The sequence below is a fragment of the Diabrotica virgifera genome, chromosome 9, assembly GCF_917563875.1.
Source record: "Diabrotica virgifera virgifera chromosome 9, PGI_DIABVI_V3a".
Classification (NCBI taxonomy): domain Eukaryota; kingdom Metazoa; phylum Arthropoda; class Insecta; order Coleoptera; family Chrysomelidae; genus Diabrotica; species Diabrotica virgifera.
Genome location: NC_065451.1, coordinates 106,850,320 through 106,871,823, shown reverse-complemented (window position 1 = coordinate 106,871,823; position 21,504 = coordinate 106,850,320). Strand labels below are relative to the sequence as shown.

Here is a 21,504-nt window from a genome sequence, read left to right as displayed (position 1 = left end):
CTTTGGTAGTATATTATTCTGCTCTATATAAAATATATAATTATAAAATTATATTGTATTATATAAGTAATTAATAATTTTAATAACTAATAAATAACATATTCCATATATAACGTATAGAAACCTGCCCGTCGCCATATTGGATGTAGCACAAAAGTGTCAAATCAAGTGGTCCCATGTAGTAAATACAAAATTATCTCTTATGTCGTATCCCCTCTCTCCCACATCACTGGTCATTCCATGTCATCAAATGTCATTCATAGTTTGTGGTTACAATCGATACCACTAGATGGGGCTATTTTGTTTGCTTCCGCAAAATCAATGGGAAATGTCAAGAGTTGTACGTATTATAGTCCATAGCTTAGACAAGGAAAAAAGAGAGGACGAGTAACACTCATTGGGTGCGTTCACCAGACCAGTGCGCTACGTCAGCGCTCTGAAACTGTTTAAGATTTTTCGGGTGAACGTCATGTCAATTTAGCCTAAACTTCAACGTGTTGACGAAGCGGTCGCCATTTTATTGAACGTAGTATTTGTATCGCTTCAATATTGAACGTGTTTAAGAAATATATTGTAATGGCGCGATTATTTGAAAATATTTATTTTACAATGATTTTAATTATAAAGTAATTGAAACTTAGGTGATACATAATTGGATATGCTCACGAAATTGTAAATCTGTGTATAATGAACAATATTTTCAACATAATTCATATTTACGTGATAATTATTATTTATTTATGGTGGGTCATCCAATGGTTCTGCTCTGCCAAGTCCAGCACAGCCAGCAGCACCAAAAATTATTTCTTGTTCATTTCATTCTCAAACATCAATAAAGGTAGTATATTATCCATTTTTGAATTAAATTTGTTTAAGATACGTCCAATTTATCGTTGAACGATAAGTATAATAAATCAACAAAAACAACGAATCTCGTTTTAGGTTAGGTTCATACATAGAACAGGTGGGAACACAAAAAAACCAACTATGAAAGTGTCAAACGGAAAAATACAGGTTCCGGTAGATTGAGACCAGTGATATGGGAGAGAGGGGATGTGACCTACGGCGACGCAGATGGGATCGCTTCCGCCATGTTGGATGGAGCTCATGTAGCATTAGTAGTAGTATAGCGTTGATGCCTGTAAAAATTCAATTTTTTAAAGTTTTTGAGTGAGTTTAGGGTTATTTATTGATAATAATAGTACCATGGCTTCGTGTGCTTTTCCTCTGTGTACAAATAACAAACGAAAGAACCAGAAAAACTCCACGGGGATAACATTTCATAGGTTAGTATGGACCTATAAACAGTGTACAGAGCCGTATTACTTCAATTGTAGTAATGCTGCCTGTAAAAATAATAGGTAATTTTTTAACTGGGTTGATATTATGGTTGTAGTTTTCCCAAAGATGTTGAAAAGAGAAAGGCTTGGGTACAGTTTGTACACAGAGAGAATTGGGAACCAGCCACCAGCAGCAAATTATGTACGAAACATTTTGCCGAGAGGGATGTAGATCGGACTTCATTAGTTTGTATTCGTTTGCGAGAAAACGCAGTCCCTACAATTGGTGAATCTCAGGTAACAATAATTATACATATTAATAAATTAAATAGGTTATTAGGTTGGTAAGAGACCTTGATATTAATCTCCACATGGTATGTTTTCTGTTTTTTTCAATAACTTTTGATTTGTCGTAACTTTTCAAAACAAAAGAGATATTTTCATAAGTTGTCATATTATGGGTACTTTTTTCTCAGTACATACAAGCCTTATACGTTCTTTTTATGTGTACTACTGTGTACTCTAAAGTGCATTTGAATCTTGTATTATCACTTAGTTTCATTTACTTTTTACTTATTCTTACATTTCCTAGTTGTTTTCATGTATTTATTACCTATTTTCTATAGCTACCAAAACTTTTGTCATTTTATCGAACTTTTCATTCGGATGGTATATGATGTACCTACTTTACTTTTACGGTAAAGATTAGGACAATTTTCATGTTCTGTTCTTTAATTGAGTTCTTTTATTCTTATTGTTCTTCTTTTCATATCCAGGATATTAATTTAAACCATACTTCTTCTAGTGGTGTTGAATCTCAATAATTTTTGTTCGTAAAGCATTATATTTTGCAATTTTCATCTTTTTGCATTACTGCACTGATCTAATTATGATAAACATTATATTTAACAACCTTTTTATTTAACAATGTCCTAATTATTTATATATTATTGTTTTATTATTTTATGTTTACTGATATTTACTTCTTAGAACAAAAAATTATCAATTGCTTAAAATATAATACTGTTCTTCGTAAGAGTCTGTACTGAAAGGTGACCGTGAAATGAGATCTTTTAGAAATTTGGTGTAGGAATATGGTGCTTTGAAGTATGATTGTAGTTTAGCTACGAGCATTTGCTATTTTCCATCTTTTGTAAATCATATTTATGCTTATATACATATACATACATTTTGTTCTCTGGTGTAGATCCTTGGTAAGCATTTGATGGAAGTAACATTTGTTTTATATATCACTATCTCTCTTTCTTTATTAATTTCTTGGTTAAGGTTTTTAGGACTAGTTTTAGGAAGTTTCTAAACCCTTTGGTGTAGAACTTTGTCTTATTCGGGTGATCAGTATAGTTAGTACTTATTTTGTAATGGTTTATCTATATTTGAATTTGCATTTCTTTGTATTATATTTTACTTGTATTATTTTTATCTGCGTATATCATTTTACTCACATTATTATATTGATTATTATTATTACCTTATTTTAGGTACTCGTTATCCAGAGTACTGGTGTTTTGTTTGAGATTCATTCGTTAGCAGCTCCACTAGCTTGTCTATTAATTTATGTAGGATATGATATCCATTATATTATATGTACTTTAACTTTGGTTATACACCTTTTATCTTATATAGAGACATGAATAATTGCATTTTTATGTTAAATACCTACATTATTTAACTTTGATTACTAGTCAGTTAACTTATTTATCTTTGAATATTACTTACACTTGGATTATAGGGCTTTTCATCGATTGTCATTTGTTTCGAGCTTCTGTCAGATGTTGTATAATCTGTATATAATATTAATATACACGGATTATACGACATGTGACAGAAACTCGAAACAAATGACTGTGAATGAAAAGCCCTATTAATTAAATTTGATTATTACTTGATGATGAACTTTAACTTTGATTATTAGTTAGACTTTATGCTATAAGTCTTTATGATTTTGAATTAATTACATACTTTTTTAAAGCACATTCATTTTTTTTCCAGAGATAGATACTCTCTGCAGTCATTTATTAATAATAAATGAATAATTTTAGTGTGATGAATACTACAATTCATTGGGTAATGTTTTTTTATTCTCCCCAGAGTAACACCTGAAAATTATTTTGATACTTTGAAATTTTTTATGATTATTAATTTAAACTAACTATATTCATTGGCTTAACTACTGAACGATTACTACTGCATAATATGCAATAGTATATCATAGTATATAATAATATATTATATTATTTCCTGGTTAGAACTTTCTGTTCTTGTTTTCTTTATTTCTTGTTAAAATTAATTTATAAAAGCCAAATGGAGCTTCAAAAATAAAACATTTTTATTCATCAGATCACCTTATTCTCTTGGTGTAAGTGTCTAGTGTACTACTTGTACACTGTACAAATTTTCCTAAGCCTGTATTAATTTTTTATAACCGTTTTTTTATATACCTAACCTCGCATCTTCTAAAAGCATGTGTTCTGATATTTTAATTTTAAATATTTCTTTTTGACTTACATATATGCACGTGGTTAATCAGATAATTTTAACTAGTAAGAATTAATAATAATTCCATTTAATGTATTCTTGTCATCTGCTACTATTTCTGATTATTTCTTAAAGAATGGCAGACTTGGCACACTTTGGTTTCTCTACTTCTTGATGTCAAATATGTATTTTATTTTCTAGTTTTTGGAAAAAAATCAATATTTCTCCCTTCGGGAGCCTCCAGCCTCATACATCACTGGTGATGCCACTTCAAGGCAAAAAGGAACAGGATGCATCCTACAGACAGCAGCACCCAACATCTCTAGTTGCAGCGACCTGAGGCCACAACATCTGCCCACAGTCACAGTCTGAGGTCTACAAGTCGACAGCAGTACCATTCGATATCAAGGAGTTACCATCGAACCAATACCAACAGCTATAAGTATAATCTAAAAATTGTTAGCTTTTGGCAAGCATTTGAATATATTATGTTATTGAATTTAATAAGTCATATTTTAATTATATCTTTATTGAATAATAAACATGATTAGTTAAAATATTGTTTTGTTTGCTTCCATTCTAGATTTTCAGTGTTCATATTTTTGATTAAGACAAGGTGGACTCACAACGTGGCAGATTGAGCTGGTCTAGGGTAAAAATGATAACTATCATAGTTGGATGAAATGTTATTTTTCTATATTATTTCAATTGTCTGGAGTAGTTTATCGTTTCAGTACTAGAAGTATATACAGTGCGTCCATAAAGTAACGCATAAATTCATTATTTCGTAAACCGGCGACTTTAACGAAAAATTCCGAAATAAGTCGATTTTTATTTTTAAATTACAATTTTTTTGGCAGATATCATACTAGTGACGTCATCCATCTGGGGGTCATACGTCATAACGTAATCGACGAATTTTTGAAATGAGAATAGGGGTCATGTGATAGCTCATTTGCAGGGGTATGTAATTCTCTATTTACTAATACAAACAATAACATAATTATTTATACAGGGTGTCCAAAAAGATTTTTTTAATTTAATTAATTGAGACAAAAAGAATAAAGTATGTAACTTATTTAATTCAAAATTCGTTTTACTTTTGTCAGAAAACAGGAATGCATGTATATGCTTATTTGACAAATAATAAATATTGCTTTTTGCTTAAATTCAATGCTAGAGCTGCCACCCACCTGCCTCTTGGAAGTTTAACATTACGCTTAAGCGAAAATCAATATTTATTTTTTAAATAAAACATTTTTATGTTTTTTGGCACGATCTTTTTGTACCAATTAATTTAATTTAAAAAACATTTTTGGACACCCTGTATAAATAATTATATTAATGTTTATCTTATTAAATAGAGAATTATATAGCCTTTCAAATGAGCTATTACATGACCCCTATTCTCATTTAAAAAATCATCGATTGCCTCATCACGCCAAGATGGATGACGTCACCAGTATGATATGTATACCAAAAAATCGTAATTTAAAAGTAAAAATCGACCTGCTTCGGGATTTGTCCTTAAAGTCTCCGGTTTAGGAAATAATGAATTTATGCGTTACTTTATGGACGCACTGTATAAAACGTAGCTCTAATTCAGTGAGTTTTCATGTTTATTTAGTACTTGTTTAGTACGCTTTTTTATTTTTTTTAAATATATATTATTATACAATTTTTAAATCATATCATTGACCGGCTTTGTACATTTTATAAAATTTTATGAAACTTTAATAAATTTTATTATTATTATTAAATTTGTTTATTATTATTAAACTGTACTTCAAAAGTAATAAAAATTAAACTAATTTTATTCCAAATAACTATTATTATTAATCTACCTCGATGCTGATTCCAAAATAAAATAGTAAATCGTAAATACAACTTGAATTAATTTGAATCCGGACCTGCCCGTCGCCATATTACATGGAGCACCAAGAGCCGACAAGTGGTCCCATCTAAAATATACAGACGGATCGCTTGCGTCTAATCCCCTCTCTCCCATATCACTGATTGAGACCAATATGCCGACAGTGTTGCCATTGTTATATTATTTGCCTTATTTAGGTTTGACATTTGAATTTGACGTGAAACGTCAATTATTTTGTAGGTAGAAGACAGCAGTACATAAATAAACATTACATTTTAGTTTTTTGAAAGTTTTTCTTCTATTTACTCAATTTACTGGTACTTAGCTTATTTTAACTACATTAAAATTATTTTATAGTGGTATATGTAGTGTTTAAAATTATTTTTACTCCGTTTAGTAGTGCTGTGCGGATTATAATCTTAGTAAATAGAGAAACAACACACTATGTAGACTGTAGCTGTCTGAAAATAAAAATATGATGAGCTTTAGGTATTGTATTCCTTTGTGGAAGTCATATTATGGTGTTAGTGAACATAATACAGTAATTAGATCCCCAAAAGATCAGCCTGAAGATAGAAACTGATTAAGTTAATTCATAGTGAACACCAAACTCATGGGAAAGTGATGGTAAATTTTCTGCATCAACACCCACTAAAGAGAACATATTATTATTAAATCTGATGAGTTTAATCCCATTAGTTAATGATGTCAAACTGAAATTTTTAGAGAACAATTTACTGATTGTCTTACTTCACTGTCTTTATTGTTGACAAAAACTACAGAGGACATTAGCATTAACCTACAGCATTAGTTGATTTGTATGTATAAGTACATGTTAAACAAATGTAATTTGTCCATCATACAGAAAATAATAAAATGTATAGTGTATAATGCAGATTTGGAACTTAGACAATTGAATGTTCATGTTTCCATTGAGCAGATTTTGGAATCGAAGAACACTGAAAGCTGTGTTTGTTGAAGGTGATAAGATAACTGCCCCAGTAGGTGATATATAGTAAGTGAGATATCCCAGTAGGAGATATTCTAGTAAAAAAATTAATGGTAAAGAAAATGTCATCCATAATGTGTAATCTGCTATAGAAGAATATAATATGACAATATGTAGGTACTTTTATTCTTGTTCTTTTTTTATTTACTATTTAAACTTAAAATTAAACTTTTTTAATTTCAATTTTGTTTTATTGCTCTACATAATCTTCATTTATTGTTATTGTAAATCTGTCTGTAGTTGAAATAAATAATTAGTGTCTATAAGAATTGACTTTAAAACGCAAACTTTGTGTTTTTTTTATAATATGTACTAGCTTGAATAGAAAGGAAAACTCAATCTAACAATTGTTTTGACTGCCTGGAAATATTAGAATCAGAAGAACAAATACCTTTAATGTCATGAAACTTTTTTATCTCTCATTTATTGAGCATAGATGTTTGAAATATGTCTCTTGGTTTATGATTTTCTTTTGTTATCAAATGAATAAGCTTTTCGAAGTGTTATTAGTAAAAGCTATTAAAAAAGGTTTTGATTTGTCAAATCGTAAACCTGCTATACTTGGGATTTTTAGCCATTTAGTTTATTGATTATTTGGTAATTAATTTGGATCTGCAGTAACAAATTAAGTGAAAATTGATCATTACGTGTATTAGGTTAGGGCAGCGGTGCTCAAAGAGTCAATCGCGATCAACCTGTCGATCGCCAAAGTTTTTGAAGTCAATCGTGGAGCTGCAAGCAGTTCATAGTGAGTTTGAAAGACGCTTCGCTGATTACAAAAAGTGGCAGATATTGCAACATTCTTGTCTAATCCATTTTCTTGTGAATACGTAGAACAATTTGTCATTGAAATATCCATTACTTTCAATACGGAGATCATTTCCATCCAAAATGAGGTACTGAAAATAATTTCACATATACACCTTAAGTTCAGAGCGACCTATACATTTTGATCTTTCATATCGTCTGACAAATACCCATTTGGGGCAAGTATCTCTGCAGCTTACAGCATTCTTTGCATCAACATACTTGTATGAGTCTCTATTTCCCAAATGTAGGTAGTGAAATTAAAGTATCGTAATCAGCTAACTGACGAACATCTCTCATCATGCTTGCGTTTGGCCCTCGGTAATTACATACTATCATGAAAAACTTGTGGACGTTATGCTGTGCCATGCATCAATATTCAAATAAAATTAAGATGAAAAACATGACTTTAATTACAACTCTCTGTAGTTACAACTTTTTATCAAATAGAAATGAGCAATGAAGTTTTTTCTTTTCAAAATTGTTTTTTTTTACTAGCAGTCGATCGCTGGACACTTGCAGTTTATGTGGTAGATCCCACTCAGTATAAGTCTGAGCACCACTGGGCTAGGGGCTTATTATTCATTTTTATTCATTAGTATTTGCTGACTATTGGTGTATTTTTAATTTCATTAAACCTATTTGAAGTGTTTACATAACTGTAATTATATTACTTATTCATTTAGTCTCTTGTCCTTTTTCCCTTTTATTGAATGTGTTTTGGTAGATTTATATTAATTGAAACAATAGTTTTGCCATTTCATGGGTTGGCCAGATTGAATGTCACATGCAGGCCTGCTATGGTTAAAAATGGTTTCTACAGCAAAGTATTTTAAAATTTTTTATAAATTTATAGACATCAATATAAGGGAGTCCTCCAACTATTCACTGATTGCAGCTGCGATTTCATTAATATGGAGAGGAGATATGGAGAGGAAATATTCATTCTAGACAGGTTTCAAAGTAGCCCTAGAATCACTGTCAATAAAAGAATATTTTTGAAGTCAATTTTATTAAAATACGAGGATGAAACCCCCCTTAAGTAGATAACCCTAATATACGAACAATATAAAAATATGAATTACAAAACAACAATGAGTATGTCAAAATATTTTAATATAATGAACAACTAAACTTTGGAATGTCAGACCATTTAAAATAATACATTTTAAAATCTTACATGTATATAAATAGAAATAACAAAATAGATAATTCAAATATTTCATAACATTTTGTTTATATTTCAAAACGTAATTATAAATCTGGACCTCGGAGGTAAACTACACTATGTCACTTCGAGTAACTGTGTTTAGCCTGTATTTACAACAAAGTTTAGAGCACTAAGAATGTAAATAAAAATCTGATATATCCCCCAATTGGTTGAAAGACAATATGACCATATTTTAATGATAATATATAACCAATGTGTATAATCCAACTAATAAAATAAGTGGATTAAAGGAACTTGTTCAAAATAACACCATGTCGACATAGTGTAGTTTACCTCCTAGGTCCAGAAATATACTCAATCATTTTTTAGAACTCTTATTGACAAACTAAATTCAATGTCAACTGTTACCTTATTGAAATGAGCTAAGAATCCAAATAATAAGAAATTCATGGATGTTAGTTTATTTGTTCTAACTACGTCAATTATTGTTATACCTTTTGTAGACATTATTCTTACAATGTAATGTATGTACTCTTTACAGTAAAGTGCTACTAAATTATTTACTCTTTTATATACAAATACCATTGTCAATATTATAACCTTTGGTATACTAAAATCCATTCCAAGGATTTAAGCATATTGGTTACTGAAGTATATTTACTATATTTTAATATGATCCTCATATGAAGATTTTGAAGTTTTTGCAACTGAGAAGTGTGATCTCCGTTAAAAAAATATATAACTGATCAACAATAATGAAAATTTGGTCGAATAATTGAACAATATATACATACTAAGATTTTAGTTTCAGTTGATAGGTATCTTGAAAAATAATATAAGTTTTTTAGATACCTTTTTAAAACATACATAATTAAAAATTGTCAAAAAATTGACATTGTTAAAATATACAGTGAGCGCCACCTACTAGATACATGGGTAGGTACCTAATTGCTATGCTTATGGGCTAATCTGGTCCGTTCTCAGATATGACTTTCATCTCTGTCATGTTACTGTCAAGAAACTATTCAAAATAATTGTTTTTCCATGGTCACGCATGGAGCGAATAAGCTTCATATACAGCTAATCTATTAATTGTCAACTTTCCATGTTAATATTCAGTTTCTATAGATTTTCTGATGTTCTAAATGTCACTAGACATAAAAATAAACATTGCAACAAGTGAAGGGTCCAGGACTGTAATAGCTCGATGTTCCTATGTATCTAGTAGGTTGGTGGTTACTGTAAAAGCAAACCATTTGATCACTTGATTTTTAAAAATATTTACTTCTTGAAACTAAGAATATAAGAATTTTTTAAAGTTTAAGTGTGTTTTTGGACACTAAAAGTTTACTGCACATTATAAAAAATAATATGACCACTAAATAACTCAACTATAATGTTATAAAACACACAATAAATATTGTTATTAACTTTAGACCTGAAAGCCAAACTAAGCAGTTTGGGTCTGTAAAATGACAATCATTCTCGGTAAAGGCCACAAATCATGTTTAAGAGTCTCTTGCAAATGAGAAGGCGAGTACCGTCAGAACACTTGCTTGTCAGGACTCTATCATTTATTTATAGTTGGGAATATGCAATATGAATAGACAGAATTACAAATATTTATGATCATTTTGAGGTTCACAAGATTTCACTATGTCACTATTTAACATTTCTTGAACCAAGTTTAATTCTTCTGGTGTACTTTTACTAAAATTGTGGAATTTTTTCTTCCTTTTATTTTTTGTTGAGTAAAATGACATTTGTTTCACAATTTTTTTGTTTCCTGGTTCCTTAACCCAAGTAGCAATTTTTCGACGCATTGGTTGTCAGTACAAACAAATTCACTGTATATAACGTTGCCCGAGAGCATTTTAAGTTGTTTCGGCCAACGTCCCCTATCCCGACTGACATTGCGATGTTACAACTTTAAGTAATACCTTTAGTTACACGGGCAACTAATTTATTACCATTGTGAGAACTACATATCACAGTTCAGTTTTTTCAACAATCGCAACGACTTAAAAACGTTATAATGCTAAACTAATTTACGCCCTGGCCGACTCTGAAGTTGTCTGTCACGACCCTAGGTGTTGTTCTAGGTGTGTGACACTTTTGCGGCAACTTCAGAAGGAGAAAAATAATTTACTTTATAACCTTATTTTTTTCTTATTATTATATGTTTTATTTTGCTGGAAATTTTCGATTTATTTAACAACCTGTTTGTTTGTTTTTTTAATAGCTGGTTTCCATTCCATTGTCCACTGTTTTATCAGTAGATTTGATAACCTTAATCTTTCAATCTTTGTATCAACTTTGCTAGACGGGGTTGCCAGGTCAGTTTTTACTCTTTCAGTAGTTTTGCTTTCACAAAATCAGTAGATTCTTTTTAGGCCATGTAAATACAGTATACTTATACAGTAATCTGCATATCCGTCTTAACTGTCCCAAGAGGAATTCCAAAAAATTGGAAACCTAATTATTCCAAAACAACAACTGGTAATTACCATTTTTTTAGCTAAAATCTACTAAATCAAAAACTAAAATATACTTAAGGATTTTTGGGATATATTTGGGATTTTTGATAATAAAACAACAGCTAACTTAAGGGGATAGGCGCAAAATGTCGCCCGTTAAAATGTTCAATGTATTTTAAATGTTTTCATTTTATGCGAATCCTGAGAAAACTAATAAGTATTTTGAAAAATTTAAACGCAGAAAGAAAGATTACGTTATTACCGAGGACCGAAAGTCCCTGAAAACTTCTATAATATTTATTTTAATAAGTTACAGGGGTGAAAAAAAGACAAAATGTAGTGTCATTTTAATTCCAAATATCTCATTCAAAAGAAACGTTTTGGTGTTTCTAAATAATGCAGTCTTTCATTCTCCGTTTAAATTTTTCAAAAATACTTATTATAGTTTCCTCATGATTCGAAAAAAATGAATAGGTACATTTAACAACTAGAATATTTTGTCATCCACTAATTTTAACAGCTGCATGTCTGGATCAAATTCTTCAAACAATTGTTTCGCATTTAACATTAGAAACACGTGAACACAACATTTTGTGTTTTGCAAAGTTACATATGTTTAGATATTTTGGTTTTCCATCGTTAGCTTCTAATAGGCTCACCGAATGCCAGAACTCTTCAATAACACCTGAAATACTGCTTGCACTGTTACTTGAAATCTGCAAGTTTGTTACACAAGAATCCAGTTTCCAGTTTCATTTCTCTGTAATATTCATCATCTACGTCCTGAATCTTATTTTCGGTAATGACCTATTTATTCTGAATCTTATTTTCGGTCTTATTTTCGGATTGGGAAATTGTAACCAAATGTGTAAAAATTTATTTAGAAATGGGGTAAATACTATTAAAAAGCAAATTTTATTTTAGTCATAACAAAATGTTGAAATATACCAAAAATCTACTAAAAAATATTACCTACTAGAATATTTTAAAAAATATCAAAAATCTACCAAAAAAGTAGAAATCTCCTAAATGTGGCAACGCTGTTAAGGAGAATGCTACACTTTTGACACTGGTCACATGACCTCTCTGTCACCCAATAAGAGGGTGCGTTCTAAAATGGTTGGGATAGTCAGCGCGGCCGGGCTTGGTTGGCGATTGGACTTCTAAGTTGTCTTATCGGTCTAGGGTTGGTAATAAGGTATTTTTTTAGTAATAAGGTAATATTGTTTAATGCACCATTTTGGTTTTACTTGAGATTTTTGGGATGTAAAGAAAATGAAAATACAGAATATAAAAAATGCAGGCATTTTCTGATAGCTTTAAAAGCACAATCAATACATTAAATTTATACAGAACATCTTTAACATAAATTTTGACTTTTATATTAAAATTTGATTTTTTTAAATATGCATATTTTTTGTCAAAAATGTCGTAAAAAAGTAGCGCGTGTGTTTTTTAAAGGTGAAATATCCATATTTGACGGTAATCTGAGATGCGTTTATAAATTTCAGATCAGGTAAGTCCTTTATGTATTTATATAAATTTAAATACCTAATACGATGTCAAAATAGTTACCATTTTGGTTTTCGCATTCACCATACAGGTGTTAAAAATATAGGTAAAAAAACATAACTAGTCTGACTCCTTGAGCAACCATTGCACGCGCAGGTTCTTTTTATAGTCGCTTCAGTTGTCTTATGCAACGCTTAGGAAACGATGTTGCTTCATATGAGGTTGCCTAGGCAACGTCAAGACAACTCAAAAATCGTCCACCAAATTAGTGCAGAATAGGGTCGTCTTCTAGGCAATAACAACGTTGTAACAAAACGTTGCCACGCGGTAGACAACGTTGTCGCGTCGACAAATTGCTACTTGGGAAGAACAGTCGGATTTTCTATATTAAAATTAGTTTGTGGAATGGAACTCACAGACACCGCACTATTTACATGATCCAGCATTATCTTTAACTGCTCTTTATTCACCTTTTCTGAATCTGCTAGATGAACGATATGAAGAGCCTTCTCTTTAATTTGATTTCTTATAGTCTGCTCACTATTTTTTTTGCTGGAAATTTGAGACACTAACTGTTTGACTTCAGTTTCTGAAGCTAATGAAACTGTATTTTCATTTTGATTAATTACAGATTTGTCTTGCAATACAAAATAATGTATATGCTTGCAAATAGTTGTTTTAATTAAGTAATCAAGACAAGTACATTTGTAGGAATGAATACAGATTTTACACAAGGTACATTTGACTTCGCAACAGTTGGTAGTTTTCTGTTTCTCAATATAATGAGTTTCAGTATTATTCTCACTCTCTAATTTAAATATATTATTCTCACACTGGAATACAGAGAAATGAGTGGTTAGAGCAGCTCTATGTCTGGATGTTATTGTACTATCGTCACTTTTACCTCTTGTTAATTTTATAATTCTTTCAACAGTTTTGTCTCTCACATATTCTAGCAACTTATGAATGCTTTTATCTAAACGTTTCACTTTCTTACCATCTAAGTAAAAGTATTTTAGTACCTTATGGAAGCTTTCAATATGCATGTTTGTGTTGACCCCACAGCCTTTTCTACAGCAATATGCCCACTCTTGAAAATTATTGCAATAGTTTTCAGAAAAATATACGCCAAAACTATGAGTGTCTGCATCTCCCAAAAGTTTTTGCAAAAAATTATTAGCACTCTTTATAAAACGATCTATATCTAAAATAGACTGTAGGTCTTTCAACATTTTATATACATATGATTTCTTTTCGGTGTTTGAAATTTTTGCAAGATTTGTTTGCCATGCCCGATCAACATGCCATGCACAAAAAAGTCTTTTTTCAGCAGGACTCATAACGTGACACCAAGCGTTATAAAATGTATTTGTAATATCTGACATGAATACCTTTGCATTTACAATACCAGCAATCTCTTTAACTTTTATAAAAAATAATTCGTACACAGAAGTATCCTTTCTATTGGTAAACATAAATGCTACAGGAAATCCATTGTTAAATTCATCCGTCACTAATATGGTAGTGAGTTCAAAATTGTAAGGATTTAAACCATGAGTCCCATCAATTGCAATAAGGTCAGATCCAAATTTTAGTAAGATTTCTTTCTGTACCGTATTCATAAATATCAAACAGAAATCATCTATTTTGAGATTTGGATAGTCCTCTATAACTAAACCTTGTTGCTTATAAAAGAGCACTGGTGATGAGCCACTCTGAAAGCATTCAGACACCCAAAAATGTACACTTGTGGCATCATCTTTGTGCCTACATCCCTCTTTTGAAACAATTCCAAAAGAGTTCTTTACATTTCTTACATCCTGTGCTGTAATTATGTCAAATCTTTGAAGTTTTTTGCCAAGATTGTCTCGAACACTGCTCACAATGCTAAAATAAGATACTGTATTAATAAAAGACACTACTTGAGCTATATTAATATTAGGTATTATACAGACATCAAAATGTAAAATTTGTAATGATAATCTACCTAATATATTATAATCTGATACTTTCAAAAAAGACACCTACCTTTTTGGGGGAACTCCTAAAATAAGTTTGGAAGCAACTGCTTGTCGGTCTATCTGTGATAACCTTAAATGCTCTATTTCTTCACGGTGCCCATAATGCGTTTTATAGTATAAAACAAAACATTTATCAGAAATTAAATGCTTCGTTAATACTATCTGAGAAGTGCATGAAAAAGGCATTTTGCAAGATCCTTGCGATTTTAAATTCCGTATTCTCTCTTTCTTGATGGAATAATTTCTGAAAGAGCGGACACACTCATAATAGCATTTTTCTTCATCACCACAGGTATTTGTTTTTGCACCTTTAATTTTGCAATATCGAACATTTTTCAACTTTTCTTCTTGCATTAACCATTCGTTAAAATCTACAACAAAATTAACAACATTATTAGTTAACTTAACATTAAAATCATATTAACAAAAACAATAGATTTCCTAGTTTTTAAATGAATAAAAGGTTAGGTACCTGGAAAATTATTGAACTCTAATTTCTCCAATTCAGTGGAATGATTGTGTTCCTGTTCTAAGTGTGTTCGCAAATCATGATTGATATTGAAATAAATATTACATTGCAAGCACAAAAATTTCGTGGGGAATGTAGACTTAGCATAGTTTGTATTCTTTCCATGAATATTTTTGTTATGCCTATTAAGGGTTGACTGGCTAGAGAACGCCTTTTCGCATATAATACAAATTATAGACATTGCTAGATTGTCCACTACAAGAAATAAAAGTTAATATTTGCTATTTAAACAACAAAACACAAATCTACACTTTCACAATAATACAGCAAAATCAAAATATTTATTTGAATTTGGAGTATTACTAGTCAAATGTCAAGCGAACTATGGCAACACTGTCGGCACGACGGTCTCAATCTACCGCAACCTAAAAATACCATTCACCAGACTAAACGTAGTTTTAAAGCGCTGCAACATAGCTGTTTAGTTGAAACTTAAACCGATTATTTCTGGTGAACGCAGCCATTAACACACACGTTCCAAAAGTGAAGCCGATTTTTGGTTTGTTTGTCACCAGAAACATGGCGGTCACGTCAAAAATAACAATGGGTTGCCAGTGGTGGGTGTTCGTTGAAGGTTAAAATTTCATAAAAAATAAAGTAAATCATCATCTAAAATTCGTAATAAAAACATATGTATGTATTGAAACATATGTACGTAATATGAGAAACTTAATAAAACATTTACCGTACACAAATTCTTCATTTTAAATACATTTCATGTTTTTATTTTAAATACTCAATGCATAACAATACCCCAAAGATACGTCGATGATCAAAATCTCTGGTGTCAGTTTGGCTTCACTTTTGGTCATAGGATTACTCGTCCTCTCTCTTTCCTTGTCTAAGGTCCATAGTATTTGTTTTTACTACAAAAGCAAGATTACGTAGGTCAAAATTTCTGACGTAAAAGCACTGTCAAAACATTAGATTGTGACTTTTCATCATGGCCACGTTAATGTCAGATATGTCATGCCATTACTTGTCAGATAATTTTCTTTGTTTTTGTTTACTATAAAAATAATATCTATAATTCTTTATTCTAATTAATTATGTCAATCGGATTTCATCAATTGTCGAAATATATTAATCATTGGGGGCTATGCTGTATCCTTTACGTAAAGTGATTACGTACATGTGTTAAGTTCAGAATTACGTACATCAGATTACAGTCGTCAAAACATAAGTGTATAAAGTGGTATGCTGTATCAAAAAAATTACGTAATATCATGTTATTTAGGGTTCTGTCATGTCCTGACTGTCATTTCATTCATGTTAACCCAACTTTTTGCTTGTTTTTAAGTTTAATGTTTATATTTTGAAAAGATGAATTTTGTAAATCGGTTATTTATGTACTTAAATGCTGTGGCAGAAAGACATAATTTAAATCTAGAGTGACTTCAGTTACGAGACAACCAGTAATCCGTTTTTATGAGATATTTCAGTGCCAAAAACTATTACTGTGATATAAAATTAAATAAAACATTGTAATTACTACTAGATTAACAATCTTATATTTTTTATGTTTAGTGATAATGTTTAAAATTTAATGGACTAAGCTCATGTTGTAAGTTTTTATGCTTCTTTAATACAATGCTTTTTTGTCTTAATTTCATTGTATTTACTGAGAAAAGAATTATAAATTTATTTTAGACTTGATGAAACAAATAAATTTTGCGAAAGCTTGATATTAATACATTCACTGACACAACTACATATGAAGTCACTCCTTAAGAAGATGTGACTACATGTGAAGTGTGTCCGTTAATGTGTCTACAGAGTTTTTTTTTTATTCTGCCCCTTAACTTAATGACTGCAACCTCAAAATACAGATAACAGACACTAAGAATTCAGCTTTTTCACCCATTTAGTGAAGATGTTTTGTTTACAAATCAACATTATCAGTTTATCTACATTTCTGTATGCTATACCGCTATACCTACTAGAGGTGTATGCTAGCTTGGGAAAAGATCACTACAGGAGCAATGCAACCAATTTGTGACAATAATGTTAGAAGATCCTAACGATTCCAGAGCAACAACTAACACATCCAAGGAGGAAGCTACAGCTACCTGAGGAAAGGAATGCGGAATGTTTCAAACAATCAATGTTTAGAGTTTTTCAAACAAGGAAAGGTTAACGCAGACCTATTCTAATTTGGCTATACTGTACTGATGATAGCTAATGAGTCAGAGACATGTGTCTGTCTTCACATAGTATATCTTAAACATACTGTATTTTTTCCATCCTTGTTGCGAGACGTGCTGATATATACTTCCTACTTGATTTTACTGTCAACTCGCACTGACCATGAGGAAGTGGTTCAAGCACTTCAAAAAATAAAGGAATCGGGATATTCCTGGGGAAATGTGGAAGCCATTAGAAGAGGCAGGAATAAGTTGGCTAATACGTTTATTTAATAGAATTATGGAAGTTGGACAAATGCTAAACGAATGAAGAAGCAGTATATTTGTACCCGTTTATAAAAACAAAAAAAAAATACAATAATGAATAAACTACAGTCATAAAACTACTTAGACACTTCATGAAAATATGGGAGAGGCACAGTAAGTACTCAGTTCTTATTTATACTCATTAGTTTTGGATCAGTAAACAAGGGTACTGCATAGACCTGGATAATGCGTACCAAAAAAAAGTTGATTAATAGCTAGCTGAAAATTATTTGTTAATAGATTAACAGTGTCTAGTCAGACAAACTTTGATGTATGGGAACAGGGGAAGTATTAATTGTGGAATAAGTTAAAAATTTGGAACATCAGACTTTGAAAACGTTTTATGTATTTTGTCGGACAGAACTTCCAATTGATTTGTTTCCATTTCATTACTCTCATGCAAAAATCAGACTGGTGTTTATCACCAACTGGGCATTTTAATGAGTGGAACAAGAAGAACATGTCAAATGACAGGAATCATGGTGGTTAGTAATATCAGTCTGATTTTTGCATGAGAGTTTAATGAAAGGGTAACAAATCAATTGGATGTTCTGTCTGACAAAATACAAGGGAGTTTTAGTAATCTACGTTCCAAATTTTTAAACTGTTCCACAATTAAAACTTCCAGTGTTTGCGTACATCAAAGTTTGTCTGACTAGACACCATTAAGCTATAGGGCTTTTCATTCACAGTCATTTGTTTTGAGCTTGTCATATGCCGTATAATCCGTGTATAGGGCTTTTCATCGATTGTCATTTGTTTCGAGCTGCTGTCATGTGTCATATTATATTAATATATCTACGTCATATGTCTTTGGTTTGTATCATTGGTATATGCCAATAACGTATGATGTAGATATATTAATATTATGAGACACAGGACAGAAGCTCGAAACAAATGACTGAATGAAAAGCCCTATATTAATATTATATATAACATATGACAGGAACTCGAAACAAATGACAATTGATGAAAAGCCCTATTAGCAAATTTTCAGCTTGCTGTTAATCAACTTTTTTTGATACGTGGGATCCAGGCCTAGCAGGGTAAGGGTGCACTCACTAAGGAGACCAAAGGATGGTATCCTCGCCTAGAACAGAGTATCCTACTACTCTTCATTTTCGTGAACGATCTCATCGCATTTAACATAATGCATCGGGCGATCCATGATATGGTACGAGGGATACCAGGGAGTGAGGGTTGGCGCTTTGTTGTGAGTACAACTTTACATTCCCTGGTACTTACTGTATCCTGATGATGTAGTGTTAGTAATTAGTAGGAAATAGTGAAAGCTATTTAGAACAAAACCAAAAATTCATTTTATGATATATTATATTGAAGTACTAAACAACTAAAAAATCACTTAAAAATTAAACACTAAACCAATTAAACTAAAAATCAAATACAAGTCTATCACACAAACAACTTGGTTTCACAAATAAAAATATAGTATATTGTGCAACAAGTGCAGAAAGATACTAATTTCTCACGAGTTTGAAAAGTTGCGGTACGAGCGCAAGCGAGTGCCGCAATTCAAACGAGTGAGAAATTATCTTTCTGCACGTGTTTCACACTATACTTTTTCTACAAGCACAGTTTTTCCTAAAAATAAAAATCACAATTTCCAAACGACGATTAATTATTATAGGTACCTATGTGATAAATTTTAAACTGTATTTAATTAATACCTACTAATCAATTTAAATTCCTTATACCTAAATAAATTACACTGAAATCAGTTAAAAAATTAATGCACTGCCTTAATTTGTTTAAATTTAAACAATTATTACACATTATTGACATTATATGCAGTCACGGATTTACACAAAACCTACTTCATTCGACGTCTCTTGCACAGGTTGCTAAATCCTTATTGGTTATTTGATAATTATAAAATGTTTAATAAGAATAAAATTGTAAAATAAAACAGTTGTAACATCCATAATTTAGTTTCTATGCTATAGTTAAATATAATAATTGTCTTATAGGTTATATATTTGTCTAAAGTTTAACCACGGATGTAAACAGAATATAACGTTACTCAGAATGCGGTAGTCCACGAATGTAAACAGAATATAACGTTCCTCAGAATGAGGTAGTCAACTGTGCAGAAAAGAACTTTGCGGCACAGAAACGTCACTTTTCTGCACACTAATGTCAAATATCTTATACTGTGAGAAAATATCAAGTTTGCTAACATAAAACCGTGCAGAAAAGTGCACTTTGAATAGTGGTTGTAGAAAAACAATATTTATTAATATAACATAAACATTTTCACATAACCAAACTAAACGGCAAGTAATTTTTGTTTAGAAAAGTTTAAAATTACGTTTACGCGTGCGTTTACCTAAAAGAAATTACATACGAAGGTACCCAGCAAACAGACTTGATCCCAATTACGTGATAATTACGTTAAATTTACGGCAAATTTCAACGAATACGTAACTCGGTGATTTATGACGGGAAAAAAACGTATTTCAGTGCCAAATCATTCATCTATATATTAGTGCTTTCTTTATACATGTTTGACATTAGAATAATATAAAATCATAATGACGAATATAGTACATGTTTTTTATAATATTTGTGAATTTTGGTTACATCGCAAAGGTACGTTTATTTCACGTAATAATCACGAAACAGAAATAACTTCCTTTGGTTAAATTTTGAGAAATATTTTGGAAACAAAATTTTACAAGGGTGTTGGTTAAATAGGTATCGCTTGAATTTTACTCATTGTATTTTATGGACGTCGAAAAATTAGATGTATTTCACGTAAAAGTAATGTAAATAATACCAATATTTAAACAAAAAGTTTATGATTTCGCTTTTAAGATCATTTAGCATAACTATTTCAATCCAACCTTGATTTAAAGCTATTTTTTTCTTTAAAAATATCACAGGAGCTAAAATGATGAGTCTTATTTTCAAATCGCGCGCGGTGATGAAGTACTACCAAGCCTTTCTCCTTTAAATACCATCACGTGACTAACATAGTTGGTTCGAAAGTTCGAAAAATAAATTAATCGATTTATCGAATAATAGATACGTTTCGATAGGATTATTTTTTTATATTATTCTGGTATTGAAATAGATTTTTAGTAAGACCAATTAGTTAATAGTAGAAGAAATTTAAAAACAAAAAGAAAATTCGTAATACTAATTTAAATTAAGTAGAATAGTTTAACTGTAATTTAAAAATAATCGATTTTTATAATCGATGATCATTACTTCTAATATCAGCTTCTCTGGCTGTGGCTTCTCACAACAAAAAGTGAAACGTGAAGAGCTTTATTTCCCTCGTTTTATTTAGGCGGGTTTATTTATAATAATGTCTTTCGTATTAACGTTTACCTCACTGCTCGAGGGTTGAAGTGACATGATGCAATTAGAAAAAAACAAGAAAGTGTCGAAGTGTCCTCCTCGAAATAAAAAGTGACCTGTGTTGTGTTTTGTGTTTGGCAAATTTTTTAATGTGTCTTTAGGTCGGTACCATTTTTGGTTCATTATCTTGCATAATAATTATACATGACAAATGTTTTAAAGTCTCTAAATTCTACTAAATAAATACATTGTTAATACTTTATATGCTTGTTTTGTTTATATCATATTATGAGGATAATAATTACGTGATTCATAAGTTAATTAAGGTCGAATTATTTACGTGAACCGAGGACGTATCTTTCACGTGAATACTAATATATACATTCCCTAAAAGATACGTTAATCAACACGTATTTGCAACGTGAATTTCCCGAAAGATTTTATTGCTATTTAAGGTAAATAACACGTCTATTGAAGACGAGTTATTCACGTAATTTAAAGACGTATTTTCAATGTGACATTCCAACCAAATTTTCACGTGAAATTCACGTAAGC

General features: G+C 30.8%; 2 protein-coding genes across 2 annotated transcripts; one reads left to right on the top strand and one right to left on the bottom strand.

Annotated features, from left to right (window-relative positions):
* The first annotated feature begins 1,040 nt into the window (after window positions 1–1,040).
* Window positions 1,041–4,531, top strand: LOC126892121 (THAP domain-containing protein 2-like). The gene is made up of 3 exons (XM_050661595.1): window positions 1,041–1,286; window positions 1,397–1,577; window positions 3,978–4,531. Exons 1-3 carry the CDS (start codon window positions 1,207–1,209, stop codon window positions 4,146–4,148), a joined length of 432 nt encoding a protein of 143 aa, XP_050517552.1. The 5' UTR covers window positions 1,041–1,206; the 3' UTR covers window positions 4,149–4,531.
* Window positions 4,532–12,981: 8,450 nt separating this feature from the next.
* On the bottom strand, window positions 12,982–15,675 carry LOC126891217 (uncharacterized). Its single transcript, XM_050660399.1, has 3 exons — window positions 15,119–15,675; window positions 14,654–15,017; window positions 12,982–14,512 (listed from the first exon to the last, which is right to left on the bottom strand). Exons 1-3 carry the CDS (start codon window positions 15,354–15,356, stop codon window positions 12,982–12,984), a joined length of 2,133 nt encoding a protein of 710 aa, XP_050516356.1. The 5' UTR covers window positions 15,357–15,675.
* Window positions 15,676–21,504: the final 5,829 nt, after the last annotated feature.